This window comes from Schistocerca cancellata, chromosome 6, assembly GCF_023864275.1.
Source record: "Schistocerca cancellata isolate TAMUIC-IGC-003103 chromosome 6, iqSchCanc2.1, whole genome shotgun sequence".
Classification (NCBI taxonomy): Eukaryota; Metazoa; Arthropoda; class Insecta; order Orthoptera; family Acrididae; genus Schistocerca; species Schistocerca cancellata.
The window spans coordinates 712,962,224-712,980,944 of NC_064631.1; the positions used below are offsets into that span (position 1 = coordinate 712,962,224).

Sequence of the window (18,721 nt, forward strand, 5' to 3'; positions counted from 1 at the left end):
AGCATCCATATTGAGTTGATGGTTGGAGTAGCCGTAAATGCTGAAAGTCCATTCTTAACATTGTCATGCTGAATTCAATAACTCCCAAAACTGAGATCTGAAAATGTTCTTTATGCCATTGTTCACCCACATGAGCTTCTGGCAAGTGTCTTTCCAGTATGTCTTCAGTGTTTCAAATGATAGGGCACAGCAATAAGTCATCCTTTCCTTGCAGGTTTTATTCGGCTGATCTAGATTTCGGCAAGTGCCTAGCCATTATCAGTGTGCCACTTCATAGTATCAATACATGTTCCAGTGCATCAGTCCCTGTTGTTCGGGCTTCTGTCTCAGTTCTTTCAAGATGACTAGTAGTGAGTAGTCTTGAAAGAACTGTGACAAAAGCCCGAACAACAGGGACTGATGCACTAGAACATGCATTGATAGAATAAAATAGTGCATTGATAAGGGCTAGGCTCTAGCCAAAATCTTGATTTACTGAATAAAACATGCAAGAAAAGGATGACCAATTGCTGTGCTCTATCATTTGAAGGTCATAGCACAGTCCTTGAGAGCATCCATGTTCTTAATGGAAGGTAACTTGATGTATTCAGTGGTTTTAAAGCAACAAGAAACAGTGGCTGAAAATAATGTGTGGTATGACCTCCATAATATGTTGTATGACCCAGTAGGCAGGTGATACGTATGTCATTATCTCTGGCTACTTTTACAAAATTGGCATTGTTCATATCTGAAGCATGGCCATTCCCCCAAGATTTTTCCATGAAGGCTTTCTGGGATTGAAATATTGAAATGGTTTAGCAACCCAGTAGGCAGGTTATATGTTTGTCATTATCTCTGGCTACCTTTTTAAAAAATTGGCATTGTTCATATCTGAAGCATGGCCATTCCCCCCCAAGATTTTTCCCTGAAGGCTTTCTGGGACTGAAATGGTTTAGCAACCAATTCAGGAACAAATCTGCCTTAATGTAGGCTGACTCAGGCCTCATTTTGATAACTGTTCCTGGAGGGGCTCCCATTTGAAATCCTGGTTTGCTGTAAACACTCTTCATTATTCAGGCAGGGGGAGGGGAGGCACAGGGAGGGGGGGGGGGTGCAATGTGGTCTTATGCATTACAGCCAGCCAAAATAGTAACTGTCTCATCCTGCTGCAATGCATATGAATTTAGAAGATTATTTTCTGTTGGCACATTGGTCAACATTTGATAGTAATCATATAATTTTTGCTGTTCATGCATTCTGTTCATGGTTGAGAACAACTTTCACTTTTCCTTACACAGAGCTCAGATTTCTCTTTGAAAAAGAACTTAGCCATACTTTCCCTACCAAGTCTGACTTATCTCCCCATCATCCCTTCTTGATGGAGCAAATCGTACAGTCTGGAGCTAGAATATATTGTACTACCTTTCTTTTGCATCAGGTCCAGATTATGATGGTGGTCCAAGATTTCCTTTAGTGGAATAATTTATTTATTTTTAATTCTAGTTCTTAGAGTTTTATCCAATATATTGAACTCCTTGCTCACTGCCTCAAAAGACAGAGTTTTATTCATTATAGTGTTGACCATATTCCACATATCATCTTCACTCCTAGAAGCTCAATCCATTATCTGATTATAAGTATGATATACTTAACCTGCAAGCATGACACAGGTGATTTTATACTATATACTGTATATTATACTATACTGTAAGTGAAAAATTGCAACAGAGTAAATTGATACCCATTTTAGGTTTGTATCTTCTGTCCTACTGTCTTCATGTGTCAGCTGTCTTAAAGTTGTAGTGAAGAAGACGCACCTCGTTTTTGAGGTGCAGTCTGAATACCATTAAACTCATCACATGACAGTACCATTAACCTATCTATCAACTGCATCATCTTGTTTTTTGTTAATTGTGTGCCCATGATATAACAATATTGCACTTTGTGCAGTTCTCCATCCTAGTCTATATTATAAAAGCCATGTCAACTCTGCATCCATTTGAACTTGCTTACTGTGTTCTCCTTCTACCATGTTTATTCTCCACACTTTCTTCACTTACCAGACTGACAATTCATTAAGGCCTCAAAATGTGTCCTAAGACCAATCTCTTCCTTTACTCAAGTTGTGCCACAAATTTCTTTTTTCCCCAGTTAGATTCAGTACCTCTTAATTTTTTACTTAATATACCCATCTAATCTTCAGTTTTCCTCTGTGGCACCACATTTCAAAAGCTTCTATTTTCTTGGTGACTGAATTACCTATTGTCCAAATTTCACTTCCATACAAGGCTATAACTTCAGAAAAGACTTAACAACATGTTAATTTTTATTAGATGTTAACAGTTTCCTCTTTCTCATTAATGTTTTTCTTGCTATTACCAGTCTGTATTTTTATCTTCCCTATTTCAGACATCATCAGTTATTTTACAGTCCAAATTGCAATACGCATCTGCTACTTTTAGTGTCCCATTTTCTAACCTGATTCCTTCAGCATTGCCTGATTTGACTACATTCCATTTCCTTTGGTTTACTGTTATTGATGTTCAGCTTATAATATCTTTTCAAGATACTGCCCATTCCATTAAAAAGCTCTTCCAAACCTGTAGTCATCACTGATAGAATTACCATCACTGACATAATTACAGTTTCATTGACAAAATGCAAGTTTCGGTTTTATCTCCCTGAACTTTAATTCCTTTACCAATTTCTCCTTGTTTATCTTCACAGTTTGTTCAGTGTACAAATTGAATAACATCAGGGATACGCTATGACCCTGTCTCAGTCCCTTCTCAGCTGTGGGTTTCCTTTTGTGTCCTTTAACTCTTATAACTGCAGTCTGATTTCTGTACAACTTGTAAATAATCTTGTAGTCCCTGTATTTCATCTGTGCTACGTTCAAAGTTTCAAAAACTGTAGCATGGTCCACATTGTTAAAGCTTTTTCTAGCACTACAAATGCAGGTTTGCCTACCTTCAAGCTTTGTTCTAATATAAGTTGCAGGTTCAGTATTGCTTCATGTGTTCCTACATTTCTTTGGAACCCAAACTGACTTCCCCAAGGTCAGCTGCTACAATTGTTTTGATTCTTCTGTTAAAAATTTGTGTTAATATTTTGCAACCATCACTTATTAAACTCATGTTTTGCTCACCTTTACCCCCGTCAGCACTTTCCTTCCTGGGAATAGAAATTATTACGTTGTTCTTGATGCCTGAGGGCGTTTGGTCTGTCTTGTGTATCTTGCACACCAGATGGAATACTTTTGTCAAGGCTGGCTCTCCCAAGTGTGAGCTTACCTACCTTCAAACTCTTACTTTGCACTCAGTGTCTCATAGAAGAAAGTTCATTCAGTTATTATAAAACTGGTGTTGGGGAAATTATTCCAATAATTTCCACCAAACAACTTTTAACTAATGTGGCTTTTCCCACATTTATTGTCATTATAGGCAGCACGATTATCTGTTCCAGTTCTCACAAAAAATTTTCACAGGCAGGTCCCTTCACTCTTCAGATTGGTACTGACAAAATATTCACAGGACACATTGATAAACAGGTTATGACACAATCACAACATTCATTACAGTGGCTTCAGATTATGTAGGCAGTGAATACACAATAGTTGACACAAATACACTAAGGTGAGAAAAGTTATAGGATACCACCTGGTGTCATCACAGACCTCCTTTTGCCCACTGTAGTGCAGCAGCTTGATGTGGCATGGACTCAGCAAGTCGTTAGAAATCTCCTGCAGAAATACTGAGCTATGCTGCCTCTATAGCCATCCATAATTGCAAAAGTGTTGCTGTGCAGGACTTTGCGTGTAAACTGACTTCCTGATTACGTCGCATAAATGTTCGATGGGATTCATGTCAGGCAATCTGGGTGGCCCAATCATTTGCTAAAACTGTCCAGAAAGTTCTTCAAACCAGTTGTGAACAATTTTGTCCTGGTGACATGGTGCATTATCATCCATAAAAATTCCATCGTAGTTGTCCACCTGCTTAGCTGGGTGGTAACGTGCTTGCCTCCCATGCACTGGGTCCGGGTTCGATACCCGGCCAGGTTGGATATTTTCTCTGCTCGGGGACTGGGCGTTGTATTGTCCTAACCATCATTTAATTGTTATCACTGGCTGCAAGACGTCAAATGTGGTGCCGACTGAAATAAGGCTTGCACTTGGCAGCCGAACCTGACTGGGACATCCTGGTCAACAATGCCATAAGATCATTTCCTTTTTTCCCATCATTGTTGGGGAACATGAAGTCCAAGAATGGCTGCAAATGGTCTCCAAGTAGCTGAACATAACCATTTCCAGTCAATGATCAGTTTAGTTGGACTAGAGAACCCTGTCTGTTCTATATAAGTACAACAGACACCATTATGGAGTCACCACCAGCTTTCACACCTTGTTGACAACTTGGGTCCAGTGCTTCATGAGGTCTGTATCACACGTGAGCCCTGCTGTGAGCTTATACCAACGGAAATCGTGGCTCATGTGACCAGGCCACAGTTTCTCCAGTTGTCTACGGTCCAACTGGTATGGTCACATGCCCAGGAAAGCAACTGCAGGTGATGTCGTGCTGTTAACAAAGGCACTCGTGTTGCTCGCCTGCTGACATAGCCCAACATTGCCAGATTTTGTTGCACTGTCATAATGGAAACATTCGTTGTTTCTCTACATTGATTTCTGTGGTTATTTCATACAGTGGTGCTTGTCTATTAGCATTTACAACTCTGTGCAAATACTGCTGCTGTTGGTTGTTAAGTGTAGGCCATTGGACACTGCTTTGTTTGTGGTGAGAGGTAATACCTGAAATTTATATTCTCTGCACACTCTTGTGACTATGGACCACAGACAATTGAATTCTGTAATGATTTCTGAAGTGGAATGCCCCATGTGTCTAGCTCCAACTGCCATTCTGCGTTCGAAGTCTGTTAATTCCCATTGTGCAGCCCTAATCATGTCAGAAACCTTTTGATATGAATCACCTGAGTATAAATGACAGTTCCACCAATGTGCTGTCCTTTTATACCTTGTGTGTACAATACTACCACCAACTGTACATGTGCTTATCACTATTTCATGACTTTTGTCACCTCAGTGCAAATGATGGTTCATACTACACAGGACACAATTGGATCCCAAATTATTCTCACATTGACTCATAGGAAGTGCTCATAAAAGTTAATACCAATCACTAGTTGAGTTCAGGATGTTAAGTAAGTCACCCAGAGACCAGCTTGCAAATACTGGCGACAGACATTTTTTATTTATTTTATTTTAGACATCTAATTCACTAGGACCAAATTGAGGAGCAAATCTCCAAAGTCTTGGAATATGTCAGTACACGAAATTGCAACATAAGGGTAATAACAAAACAATAAGATGTTTATGAACCCAAAAAAAATACAAGCCATAAATTTAAGTAAACACAGTCAACAATATGACATAGGAATCAGCTAAAGTTTTCAAGGAAATCCTTGACAGAATAGGAGTGATCCATGAGGAAACTTTTCAGTTTTGATTTGAAAGTGCTTGGATTACTGCTAAGATTTTTTAATTCTTGTGGTGGCTTGTTGAAAATGGATGCTGCAGTATACTGCACACCTTTCTGCATAAGAGTCAAGAAAATGTGATCCAAATGCAGATTGGATTTCTGTCCAGTGTTAACTGAGGGAAAGCTGCTAGTTCTTGGGAATAAGCTGACATCGTTAACAAGAAATGACAGTAAAGAATATCTATATTGAAAGGCCAATGTCAGAATACCTTGAGTAGTGGACAGGAGTCGACAAGAGGTTTGTGTACTTACATCACTTATTGCCCATTTCTGAGCCAAAAATAGCCTTTGTGAATGGGAAGAATTACCCCAAAATATAATACCATGTGGCATAAGCGAATGAAAATAAGCAAAGTAGACTACTTTTCATGCCTAATGATCACCTACTTCAGATACTGTTCAAATAGTAAAAATAATAGCATTAAGTCTTTGAAATCCTGAACATGGGCTTTCCATGACAGTTTACTATCTATCTGAACACTTAGAAATTTGAACTGTTCAGTTTCAGTAATCATATGGCCATTCTGTGAAATTAAATTGTCGGTTTTTGTTAAATTGTGTGTTAGAAAATGTAAAAACTGAGTCTTTCTGTGATTTAGCTTTAGTTTATTTTCTACAAGCCATGAACTTATATCATGAACCACACTATTTGAAACAGAGCCAATGTGGCACACAACATCCTTTCTAGCAACCAAGTGTCATCAGCAAGCAGGAATATTTTATAATTACCTGTAATACTAGAGGGCATATCATTTATATAAATAATGAACAGGAGTGGCCCCAGCACTGATCCCTGGGGCACTCTCCATTTGACTGTGCCCCACTCAGACTCCACATCAAAGCCATTCTCAACACTGTAAATAACGACATTTTGCTGTTTGTTGTTAAAGTAACAGCTGAACCAATTGTGAGTTACTTCCCATATTCCATAACCTTCCAACTTCTGGAGAAATATTTTGTAATCAACACAAACGCTTTAGTTAAATCAAAAAATATGTCTAGTGTTCAAAACCTTTTTTTAATCCATCCAGTACCTCACAGAGAAAATATCCTTGCACACACCGCCTTTTTAATAACTTTAGCAAACACTAGTGGCATAGAAATAGGTATAAAATTGTCTGCATTATTCCTTTCTCCCTTTTTTTAAAGAGTTTTTACTTCTGAGTACATTAATCGTTCAGGAAACTGACCATTATTAAAGGAAAAATCACAAATATGGCTAAGTACAGGGCTAACATGTGCAGCACAGTGCTTTAATATTCTGCTAGGCACTTCATCATATCCATGAGAGTGCTTAGACTTCAGTGATTTAATTATTGACTCAATATCCCCCTTGTCTGTATCACAGAGGAGTATTTCAGACATCAATCTCGGAAAGTCATTTTCCAAGAGAGTTATATGATTCCCTGTAGAAACTAAGTTTTTATTTAATTCACAAGCAATGCTCAGAAAATGATCATTAAATACTGCACATATATCTGACTTATCAGTAACAAAAATATTTGTACTATGAACAGACTTTATATTGTCAACCTTGTGCTGCTGACCAAACATTTACTTCACAACTGGCCGTAAGGTTTTAATTTTTTGCTGTGAATTAGCTATTCTATTCACATACCACATACTCTTTGCCTTCCTAATAACACTTTTAAGCTCCTTACAGTACTGTTTGTAGTGGGATGCTGTAGCTTGAATGTGACTACTTCTAACATTTTGATGTAATTCACACTTTGTTCTACATGATATCCTTATCTCACAAGTCAGCCACCCAGGCTACCTTTTACTGCTAGTACCCTGTGTAGAACGTTCTAATGGAGCATTATAAATGTGTTAAGGAAAGCATTATATTTGGCATCTGTGTTATTGGCACTATAAACATCCTGCCACTCTTGTTCCTTAACAATGTTTAAAACACTCTTTATTTCCATTGGATTAACTTCTACATAGTTTGTAATTATATAATAACATTTGTTTCAGTGTAAAAGTTTTTTAGTCTTAAAATTTATGCTCCATGGTCTGAAAGGCCATTCACCCTTTTACTAACAGAATGCCCATCTGGTAATGAAGAACGAATAAAAATACTGTTTGTGGCTGTTCTACTGTTCCCCTGCACCCTGGTTGGAAAAAACACAGTCTGCATCAGATCATATTAGTTTAGGAGATCTTCCAACATCCTTTTTCTTGCACAGTCCCATAAAAAAATAATATTGAAGTCACTACATATAACTAATTTTTGGTACTTCCTATAAAGTGAACCAAAAAGGCTCTCTATCTTTAGCAAAAATGCTATGAAGTCAGAGTTTGAGATCGATAACCAACAACAACTGCTCAGTGCAGTGCTGTGATATGTCTACGGACTCAAATAGAATACTATTTTTTATGTACATAGCCATTCCCCCACTCCACAAAGAACTCCTTGAAAAACAACCAGCTAATCTATATCCTAGTAAAGGAAGCCTCTGAATTTTAAAATTATTTAAGTGGTGCTCCTAAATACCAATAATGTCAGATTCAACATCTATAAGGAATTCACTAATTTTATCTCTAAAACCTCTTATATTTTGATGAAATATGCTAATTCCTTCTTTACTTGGATACCTGACCTCCTCTGAAGGTGATTCCTTTGTTAGAGGGACTTCCTTCAAGACCAAGCGAGGTGGAGCAATGGTTAGCACACTGGACTCGCACTTGAGAGGACGACAGTTCAATCACGCATCCGGCCATCCTGATTTAGGTTTTCCGTGACTTCCCTAAATCGCTCCAGGCAAACGCTGCAATTGTTCCTTTGAAAGGGCAAAGCTGACTTCCTTCACCATCCTTCTGATGAGACCGATGACCTCACTGTTTGGTCTCCTCCCCCAAACAACCCAACCCAACCCTTTCTTTAAGCAAGTATACCTATCAGTTGATTTCAGTCTAAAAAAGGTGCAACTCTAACACCAACTACTGCAGGATTTTTTCCATGAGCGATCCCACCACCACCCACTACTCTGTCACCTATAAGCTTTGTCAGCCTCCCCTTCCCTTACTTATTGAGGTGCAGGCCATGCCTAGTGAAACTCGATCTATTGATGGACTCAACTGGCACCACTGCAATGTGAGCCATGCCCTCCACCATCTGTGTCTTCTCCAGCCCCATGTTAACACGACTAAAAGCAGCATTAAGACAAAGCCGATCATGACGCTGAAACAGTTGCACGAAGTGCACATTAGTGCCACCAGTTTGAGTAGCTATCTTTACCAGGTCACCACCTATACTATATTCTCCACCCCTGCGATGACTATTCCCTGCATCACCCACAATCACTACCTGATACTCTTTTGTAACATTCCTACATAACTCCCCTATGCTGTCAGTCACCTGAGCCGACCCTGTACTAGGCTTCACAACGTAGGTGAACTGGAACTCACTTACCAACACTTCTTGCAACTGCTGGACCGCACCTCTACCTTGTGAACCATTTGCTACCGAGGTGTAACGTGGACTCGCAGAAAAAAATTTTGTGGAGTAGGTGCATACTTTACTGTACAAACTTGCTACGTGATGTTGCCACCAAGTTTTCCAATTCCAGACCTTTTACTAGTGTGAGTGGCACAGAGACGTTAGCATGTTACAACTGGTGCACAGACTGCCAATTTTGGGTGGAGTTGGCCTTGGCCTGGCATATGAACATTGTAGTGATTTGGAAACTACATAGTGATTTAAAAAACTGCTATATTTCACTAATTGGACTGAGTTATATGTTTTCACAATTATTCGGGTCACATAAGAAAGGTTGGTTAATATAGTAAAAAAAATGACAAAACTATTTGGTGTGTCTATGCTGTGAATTCAGTAATTACAAGTGTGTCAGCCAAATTTAGACTTAGAGTAATTCATGATAATTTATGCAGATTCTTAATAAATGACTTGATCAAGCAGTGACAAGTGTCATTCGATCCAGGAAAATTAGGGATACATGAGTGTAGAAGTAGAAGGTGGCATTCAACAAGTACAATGATTAAATTTGTAGTAAAAATGTTGGATGTGTACAGACTTTAATATTAACCAACTGGTAAGTTAATGAGCATGAGGAAAATTGAAATATGGCACTGCAAAGACTGGATGCTGCCCATTCTAATGAGTAATGTCAATATTTCTAAATCTTACTATTAGCTCAGTTCATATCTAGTATTATACACTGTAGTCATAATTTCAGTTATCAGTTACTTTTAATTAACATGGTTTCTATCAAAAGTAAATGCATTATTGGTATTTGCACATTGAAAACTATAGTCTGAATATTAAACCTACATGAAGCACAGTCTGATTAATGTTTTAAAATATTTGGGCACATGAATAAAACCTTCTCGGTTTTCCCGTGGCGTCAATTCGAATAAAATCCTCGAGCTTTCAATGGCCATCTCTGCCATCATCATCAGGAGTTCACTGACTGCCGGGGCTGCTACTGTTTCTCGCTTATACAGGCACGATGACATCATCAGCAGCCAATCAGATCGATCCAAGGTGGCATGCGCGAGTAAGTCAATCTGACCAGGTAGCGGAGCCGTTGCCCGTGGCAGCACTGGTGGTGTCAGGTGGCGCCAGGGGCAGGCGCCACGTTTGAAACTGCATCGTGCATCTGTCTCTGCTTTCTTTCGATGTCCAATGCCCGTCACCATGCCCTGCTGAGTGTGTATCCCTGGTCTCTGTTGAAATTGTTGTTTAAACGAATGTCGGTTGCTCCCTTTATGACTGAGTCCCAATATGTAGATGCATGAGCCAACACTTTTGTATTTCTGAACTGTATTTTTGTCTGTTTTCTAGGCAATGCTCCACTATGGCCGACTTGTCAAGCTCCCTTTGTTTTATATGGCGCTTGTGCTCAGTACAATGCTCTGCAACCGTGCGAATTGTTTGTCCAATATACATGCTGCCACATTCACAGCATATACCATACACACTGGACACTCGAAGAGCAATGTCGTCTTTAACAGGGTGAAACATATCTTGTATCTTGGGGGCGGACGTCTTAACTTACTCCTAGTTGCTCCACAGTGTGGCAGGAATACAGTCCATTTGACCTCTTCTACTGATTCACCAGGTGTCTTTCGTCGGTGGCCCTTGAAAGCGTTTGCAATGTCTCTTTTGCTGTATCCATTTTCCCAAAAAACACATTTTAAGTTCTGCAATGCACATTGTAGGTGGTCGTCATCAGAGATAATCTTGGCTTTATGAACCAGTGTGTTCAGGACAGCTTTCTTGTGTACAGGGTGGTGAAAACTATTGGCGTTCAAGTACCGATCAGTGTGTGTTGGTTTCCAGTACACTGAATGACCAAGCTGGCCTCCTGCCTTCCGCTCAACCAAAATATCCAAGAATGGTAGCTTGCCATGCTTCTCCATCTTTACAGTAAATTTAATCTTGGGATGGACACCATTCATATTATCGATGAAATGCTGTAATGTATCTTCACCATAAGGCCTAATCAGGAAGGTGTCATCAACGTATCTTTGGTGTACAAAGATCTCAGTAATACCGTTTACTCATTATTTTGCTCAAAACACAGCATCAGAAAATGAAGAAATATAAGATGGAAGGAACAGGAACTTTGGTTGTCTGAGTTACATTTTATAACTCTCTGTTGACAGCAGATTAACAGTTTTGGTTCATATTGTACTGATAGCACAGTTTTTAGTCCACCATATGTTGGGGTATGGTATTATAGGGGTAATATATTCTTACAAGGACACATTGCTAGAGTACAGTTATCAGTTCTCTCAAAAATAGGAAATTGAAAATAAAGGGATTAATTCTGTGCCTGCTATTGCATAAAAGTATTTCTTAGTACAAAGGTTATGGTTTTGGAATCTGCCGGAAGAGAAGGAGCTAATAGTACACTGTAGAGAGCAAGGTGACACATGTATGTTTTCTTTAAGAAAACAAAATGTCTAGCCAACGTATCTGCTGCCAGAGTTCAGTCTGAAGATCTCAGTTCATTGTACTGTTTGGCTGATAGTGTGTTCTCTATCAGAGTAGGGTACTTATTACAGTTTTGTGGACGTATTGTGTATACTTGAATGGATTGCAAATTGTAAAACAATAAATGTTTGTTGTTCACACCTGTTGGAAGACAAACATGATTAAGCCATGGAACAGCAATTCATACAGACAGTAAGCAAAATACGCACTGGGTAAATCTGAAATAGTTGCAGCCGCAAGCAAATTTGAACTGATGGGACTTTGTTGGTCAAATAAAAACAAGTCACTCAAAATAGTGAAAAATTATTTAGAACATGAATCCCAAGCAGCTAACATTTACAAACCAGTCATTGTGCTCATTTTCAAACAGGTCTGTTGTAAAAATATGATACTGTAAAAAAAGTTTTATGCTTACCATATCTTCACAAGACTAGGATTGAAAATGGCATGAATACGGCAGCACCCTGCCTACAGTTTAAGACACTTACTCAAATGCTTTGTTTTTCTTTTTTGTTATGTCCTAATGTGAACAAAAGATTGAAACCTCGAAATGATGGATTAACAACTCCATTGCTAAATTTGAGAGAAATGGTATGGATTTACTTTAGATTATCAAAGTTTGTTTCAAGAATATATCACACACTTTAGAAAATGCTGTAAATGAGGAATTGGCCTATTTATGAGAAAGTGGTAGTAACTTTCATGACACTTGTCATTTATGCAAATATAAATTGTGTAAGGTCTGGTTTCCATGTCATTTGAAATTCTATTTTACATTTACAATGTTGTAAAACAAGTCATATATTACATGGAAATTAAAGCATCTATTTTAAATCTCATTGCATTTTGTATAAATTATAAAAATATCCAATACAGTGATTCATCCAATCCGGTTACCCTTTTGTGTATCAGAAATGTTAGTTGACACGTTGAGTTGCAGACAGGCATAATGAAAAAACTGTTATATATTAAGAAACAAATAAACATGCACATTCACACAAGCAAGACACCTCACAAGTACATGGTCACTATCTCTGGCTGCTTAGCCCAGACTGGCCCAGTGGACTGGCCTGAGCAGTCAGAAATAGTGGTTGTGTATATAAGATGTACCTGTTTGTGTGATGCATTGGGTTTTTCGTTTCTGATGAAGGCTTTTGCCAAAAGCTTAATATGTAACAGTTTTTTCATTGTACCTGTCTGCAACTCAGTATGTCATATTTATCCTTTCCCTAATTGTCGATATTTCAACCTGTACTTCCCATTGTTTGAAATGTTAGTTGTTGATGTTGAACAGCTCTGCGTCATTCTTACCTCAGCCTGCTACACTCTTTTAGAATACAATTTTCTTAGCTCATGTACTAAATTATTTCTCATAAGTTCACTTTTAACAGATGGTAATTGGCAAGAGGAGTGACTCATAGACAAAATTTGTAAGCTATGTAACTTGTAATACCTTACTCATAATTAGAAGCTACGAACTTGGGTTCCATCAGATTCACCTGGTCCTACTCCAAATCCCATGCCACTTTCCTTAACGTTGACCTCCATCTGTCCAATGGCCAGCTTCACACATCTGTCCACATCAAACCCACCAACAAGCAACAGTACCTCCATTATGATAGCTGCCACCCATTCCATATCAAACGGTCCCTTCCCTACAGCCTAGGTCTTTGTGGCAAACGAATGTGCTCCAGTCCTGAATCCCTGAACCATTACACCAACAACCTGAAAACAGCTTTCGCATCCCACAAGTACCCTCCCGACCTGGTACAGAAGCAAATAACCAGAGCCACTTCCTCATCCCCTCAAACCCAGAACCTCCCACAGAAGAACCCCAAAGGTGCCCCACTTGTGACAGGATGCTTTCCAGGACTGGATCAGACTCTGAATGTGGCTCTCCAGCAGGGATACGACTTCCTCAAATCCTGCCCTGAAATGAGATCTATCCTTCATGAAATTCTCCCCACTCCACCAAGAGTGTCTTTCCGCTGTCCACCTAACCTTCATAACCTCTTGGTTCATCTCTATGAAATCCCCAAACCACCTTCCCTACCCTCTGGCTCCTACCCTTGTAACCGCCCCCAGTGTAAAACCTGTCCCATGCACCCTCCCACCACCACCTACTCCAGTCCTGTAACCCGGTAGGTGTACACGATCAAAGTCAGAGCAACGTGTGAAAGCACCCACGTGATTTACCAACTGACCTGCCTACACTGTGAAGCTTTCTATGTGGGAATGACCAGCAACAAACTGTCCATTTGCATGAACGGACACAGGCAGGCAGTGTTTGTTGATAATGAGGATCACCCTGTGGCTAAACATGCCTTGGTGCACGGCCAGCACATCTTGGCACAGTGTTACACCGTCCGGGTTATCTGGATACTTCCCACTAACACCAACCTATTAGAACTCTAGAGATGGGAACTTGCCCTTCAATATATCCTCTCTTACCGTTACCCACCAGGCCTCAACCTCCGCTAATTTCAAGTGCCGCCGCTCATACCTCACCTGTCATTCAACAATATCTTTGCCTCTGTACTTCCGCCTCGACTGACATCTCTGCTCAAACTCTTTGCCTTTACATATGTTTGCTTGTGTCTGTATATGTGCGGATGGATATGTGTGTGTGTGTGTGTGTGTGTGTGTGTGTGTGTGTGTGTGTGTATGTGTGTGTGTGTGTGTGTGTGTGTGTGTGTGTGTGTGTGCGAGTGTATACCTATCCCTTTTTCCCCCTAAGGTAAGTCTTTCTGCTTCCGGGATTGGAATGACTCCTTACCCTCTCCCTTAAAACCCACATCCTTTCATCTTTCCCTCTTCTTCCCTCTTTCCTGATGAAGCAACTGTGGGTTGCGAAACCTCGAATTTTGTGTGTGTGTTTGTGTTTGTTAGTGTCTCTATCAACATACCAATGCTTTCGTTTGGTGAGTTACATCATCTTTGTTTTTAGATATATTTTTCCGACGTGGAATGTTTCCCTCTATTATAAACTAAATTATAATATTGATTTAATAATAATAATCTTTTGTGTTGTAGCCAGAGGACACAGCAGGAGAGAAAACCATGGGATGTCTTCCGGGATCCTCCTATACGAGAGAGCAGTGGTTCTGTTAGTGACAAACGTGCCTTAGTGACTCTTACTAAGTTAGTGAAAGTATTAGCTATTATTTTCACTACGGTGGTAGTGCTTGGTTCAGCAGTCTTAGTTAAAGGAACTGTGCTATTCATGACATCACAACTCAGAAAAGGAAAGCAAACAGTCTACTGCAACAAAGGACTTGGTAAGGCACATTGCAATATTTAATTGTCTCTTACCTGATAAACTGCTTAAAGGGAATTTTTTACACAACTAAGAAATATTTATTTGCTTTTAAAAATAAAATTAATGTTGTTTTATTATAGCTGAGAACATCTTCTAGAACAGCCACAAAAAATTAATATTTTATATATATGTAGCAGAAGGCTCCTTGTCACATTAGTAAAAAACCATAACAGTCCTTTCTGTTAAGGAATTTTGGAAGGCTTGTTAAAATAGTGGATTAATCATTATTAAAATTAGGAATTTATTCATTCCATTTACTAAGAGTCTCCTTTCAAATGTTAAGAGTTTTCATGTCTTGAGTTTAATAAAATTCTGGACATTTAGCTTGGATTTAAGGACCTGTGGACTTTAGTTAAGCAGTCACACAAAATTTGCATTTAATAATTTTCTCATTAAACTATTTGCTTGGCACTGTTTGCATGCTTAGCTTTTTCTCCTTTGAACTGGAGTTCGTAACCTTTTTTAGGATTCTGTGTTGTGGGACCATCTCAGACCATGGTCAAACAACTCATAGAAAATGGTCAGAGTTGGGTTCAAGGTTTGCACCGATCACTTAACTGCACCCTAAATTTGTTCAATGTACTTGGCATTAGGTGAACTGTGGGGCCACACAAGCATCCTCATGGTTACTGAGAGTTTTACCCAGTAGCCTGGCACAACTTGGGAGTGATGGTGTTCTGCTTGCTCAGCTGAAGATACTGGACCCTGCATGGTAGTGCATGCAGACAAACTGATGTACATGATCCGACAGTAGGTTCCTGTTTCATTTGTTAGTAAGAGGCAATGACAAACATATCAGAGGCCCCATTTGATCACATGTAGTTTTCCCTCATATGATAACACCTACATTATCTCACTGCTGCATAAAATTTTCGTCTAGTGGCTTGCGTTTTACAAAATGTGTGCAAATAGATGCCAAGGCAGCTGACAGATGAGCACAAAATCAAAGGTTTGGTCACAGTGTTGACATTCTTCACTGATATTGCCCCTAGGGATGATGATGTGGGTATTGCTCATCGCACCACGAAAAATTCAGTAGCCATTACAATCAAACATTCAGTCTATTCTGATAAAAGTTCTTAGTATTTATTGTTTTCTTTGTGGACTTTCTTCATGGGCCTCTCCTGAGCAAGAGGCAGTGACTATGTGATGATGTTAAACATCTGCTGGACATAACTCAAAAGACACTACTGTGATCTGATTTCAGAAGCATGAATAAATGCCACAGCCTCATAATCGACACTGGTGTGCTTTAGGCCTTTATGATTCTCTGTGCCTCAAATGTATTACTGTATGATAAAACACAAAACTCAATATATTGTCTCTCATTCAGAATCCTGCAGAATAGGTTTACTGTCATAATGTCTTTAACATACGTCCAATCTAATTTTACTACAGTATATAGTGTGAATTAGCATATCTGTGGAGTGTGCTATGATCTAGCAGAATTTATGCCAAATGAAGGGGGATAAAAGTCTGCTGCAGTGTGCTACCACTTCGTGGCACTGATGTAAACTTGTTGAGTGGTAAGACCTAGCTGTGCACATCATGAACTGTGCACCTTATTTATCTAATCCATATGTATTTGGCCAATAAGACAATTATGTTACGTGAGTTGGGCATGGACAAAAGCTCCTTAGAACGTGCATAACTGAAGGTGTGCTCATGACCCAATCAACTCAATTGAAGGTATGCTCACGACCCTATTGCCAAGTGTCACGGAGTCTGGAGAAGCAGTAGCGTGGTAGATTGAAGTGCTGTATACTTTAGATAGCCGCATCGATGTTACATTTAACAACTTTAAAAGAAAAGTAACCCATAAATCTGCAAGATGACGAAAGTTAGGGTGTTCACATGCACTCGTGCTCTTACCACCACTGTCTATAAATATAGAGAAAAAGATGTTTCACTTCTTGATGTTTTATGTTTACCATCCACTTGAACTTACATTCTGAATAACACTTGTACCATATTACTTCTCATTGTATTCTTCTATTTCATAAATTTCTGTTTACATTCAATGACTTCAGTCTTCTTAATAACAAAGTGTAAGACTTTATAATATTATTTGTAATTTAACTGAATGATTTATGCTAGTACTTTGCTACAGATATCTTTTTTACTCGTATCTCTTATATTTCCATTTACTATCCATTCCTGCTCCTTATTAATACTAAATCTGACACAGACGCGCGAAATTTGGCACGGACTTCAGTGTGAAATGCCTTTAATAGGTTCCACAATGAAACATTGTCTCGAAATTTGGTAGAAAACCCGAAGAAATTCTGCTTGTATGTAAAGTACACAAGCAGCAAGACGCAGTCAATACCTTCGCTGCGCAGTGCTGATGGTACTGTTACCGACGACTGTGCTGCTAAAGCGGAGTTATTGAACGCAGTTTTCCGAAATTCCTTCACCAGGGAAGACGAATGGAATATTCCAGAATTTGAAACATGAACAGCTGCTAGCACGAGTTTCTTAGAAGTAGATACCTTAGGGGTTGCAAAGCAACTCAAATCGCTTGATACGGGCACGTCTTCAGGTCCAGATTGTATACCAATTTGGTTCCTTTCAGATTACTCTGATACAGTAGCTCCCTACTTAGCAATCATATACAACCACTCGCTCACCGATAGATCTGTACCTGCAGATTGGAAAATTGTGCAGGTCACACCAATGTTTAAGAAGGGTGGTAGGAGTAATCCATCGAACTACAGACCTATATCATTGACGTCGGTTTGCAGCAGGTTTGGAGCATATACTGTATTCAAACATTATGAATCACCTCAAAGGGAACAATCTATTGATACGTAATCAGCATGGTTTCAGAAAACATCGTTCTTGTGCAATGCAGCTAGCTCTTTATTCGCACGAACTAATGGCCGCTATCGACAGGGGATCTCAATTTGATTCCATATTTCTAGATTTCTGGAAAGCTTTTGACACCGTTCCTCACAAGCAACTTCTAATCAAGCTGCAGGCCTATGGAGTATCATCTCAGTTGTGCGACTGGATTCATGATTTCCTGTCAGGAAGGTCACAGCTCGTAGTAATAGAGGGCAAATCATTGAGTAAAACTGAAGTGATATTAGGTGTTCCCCAGGGAAGCGTCCTGGGACCTCTGCTGTTCCTGATCTATATAAATGACCTGGGTGACAATCTCAGCAGTTCTCTTAGGTTGTTCGCAGATGATGCTGTAATTTACTGTCTAGTAAGGTCATCCGAAGACCAGTATCAGTTGCAAAGCCATTTAGAAAAGATTGCTGTATAGTGTGGCAGGTGGCAGTTGACGCTAAATAACGAAAAGTGTGAGGTGATCCACATGAGTTCCAAAAGAAATCCATTGAAATTCGATTACTCGATGAATAGTACAATTCTCAAGGCTGTCAATTCAACTAAGTACCTGGGTGTTAAAATTACGAACAACTTAAGTTGGAAAGACCACATAGATAATATTGTGGGGAAGGTGAGCCAAAGGTTGCGTTTCATTGGCAGGACACTTAGAAGATGCAACAAGTCCACTAAAGAGACAGCTTACACTACACTCGTTCGTCCTTTGTTAAAATATTGCTGTGCGGTGTGGGATCCTTACCAGGTGGGATTGACGGAGGACATCGAAAGGGTGCAAAAAAGGGCACCTCGTTTTGTATTATCACGTAATAGGGGAGAGAGTGTGGCAGATATGATACGCGAGCTGGGATGGAAGTAATTAAAGCAAAGACGTTTTTCGTCATGGCGAGATCTATTTACGAAATTTCAGTCACCAACTTTCTCTTCCGAATGCGAAAATATTTTGTTGAGCCCAACCTACGTAGGTAGGAATGATCATCAAAATAAAATAAGAGAAATCAGAGCTCGAACAGAAAGGTTTAGGTGTTCATTTTTCCCGCGCGCTGTTCGGGAGTG

General features: G+C 39.4%; 1 protein-coding gene across 1 annotated transcript in view; it reads left to right on the forward strand.

The window, feature by feature from the left end:
* Positions 1-18,721, forward strand: part of LOC126190947 (chitin synthase chs-2-like) — a 252,167-nt gene that overhangs the window by 44,326 nt on the left and 189,120 nt on the right. Inside the window, exon 2 of the mRNA XM_049931591.1 lies at positions 14,530-14,774. Within this exon, the coding sequence (XP_049787548.1) occupies positions 14,530-14,774 (245 nt within the window). The remainder of the gene's footprint in view (positions 1-14,529; positions 14,775-18,721) is intronic.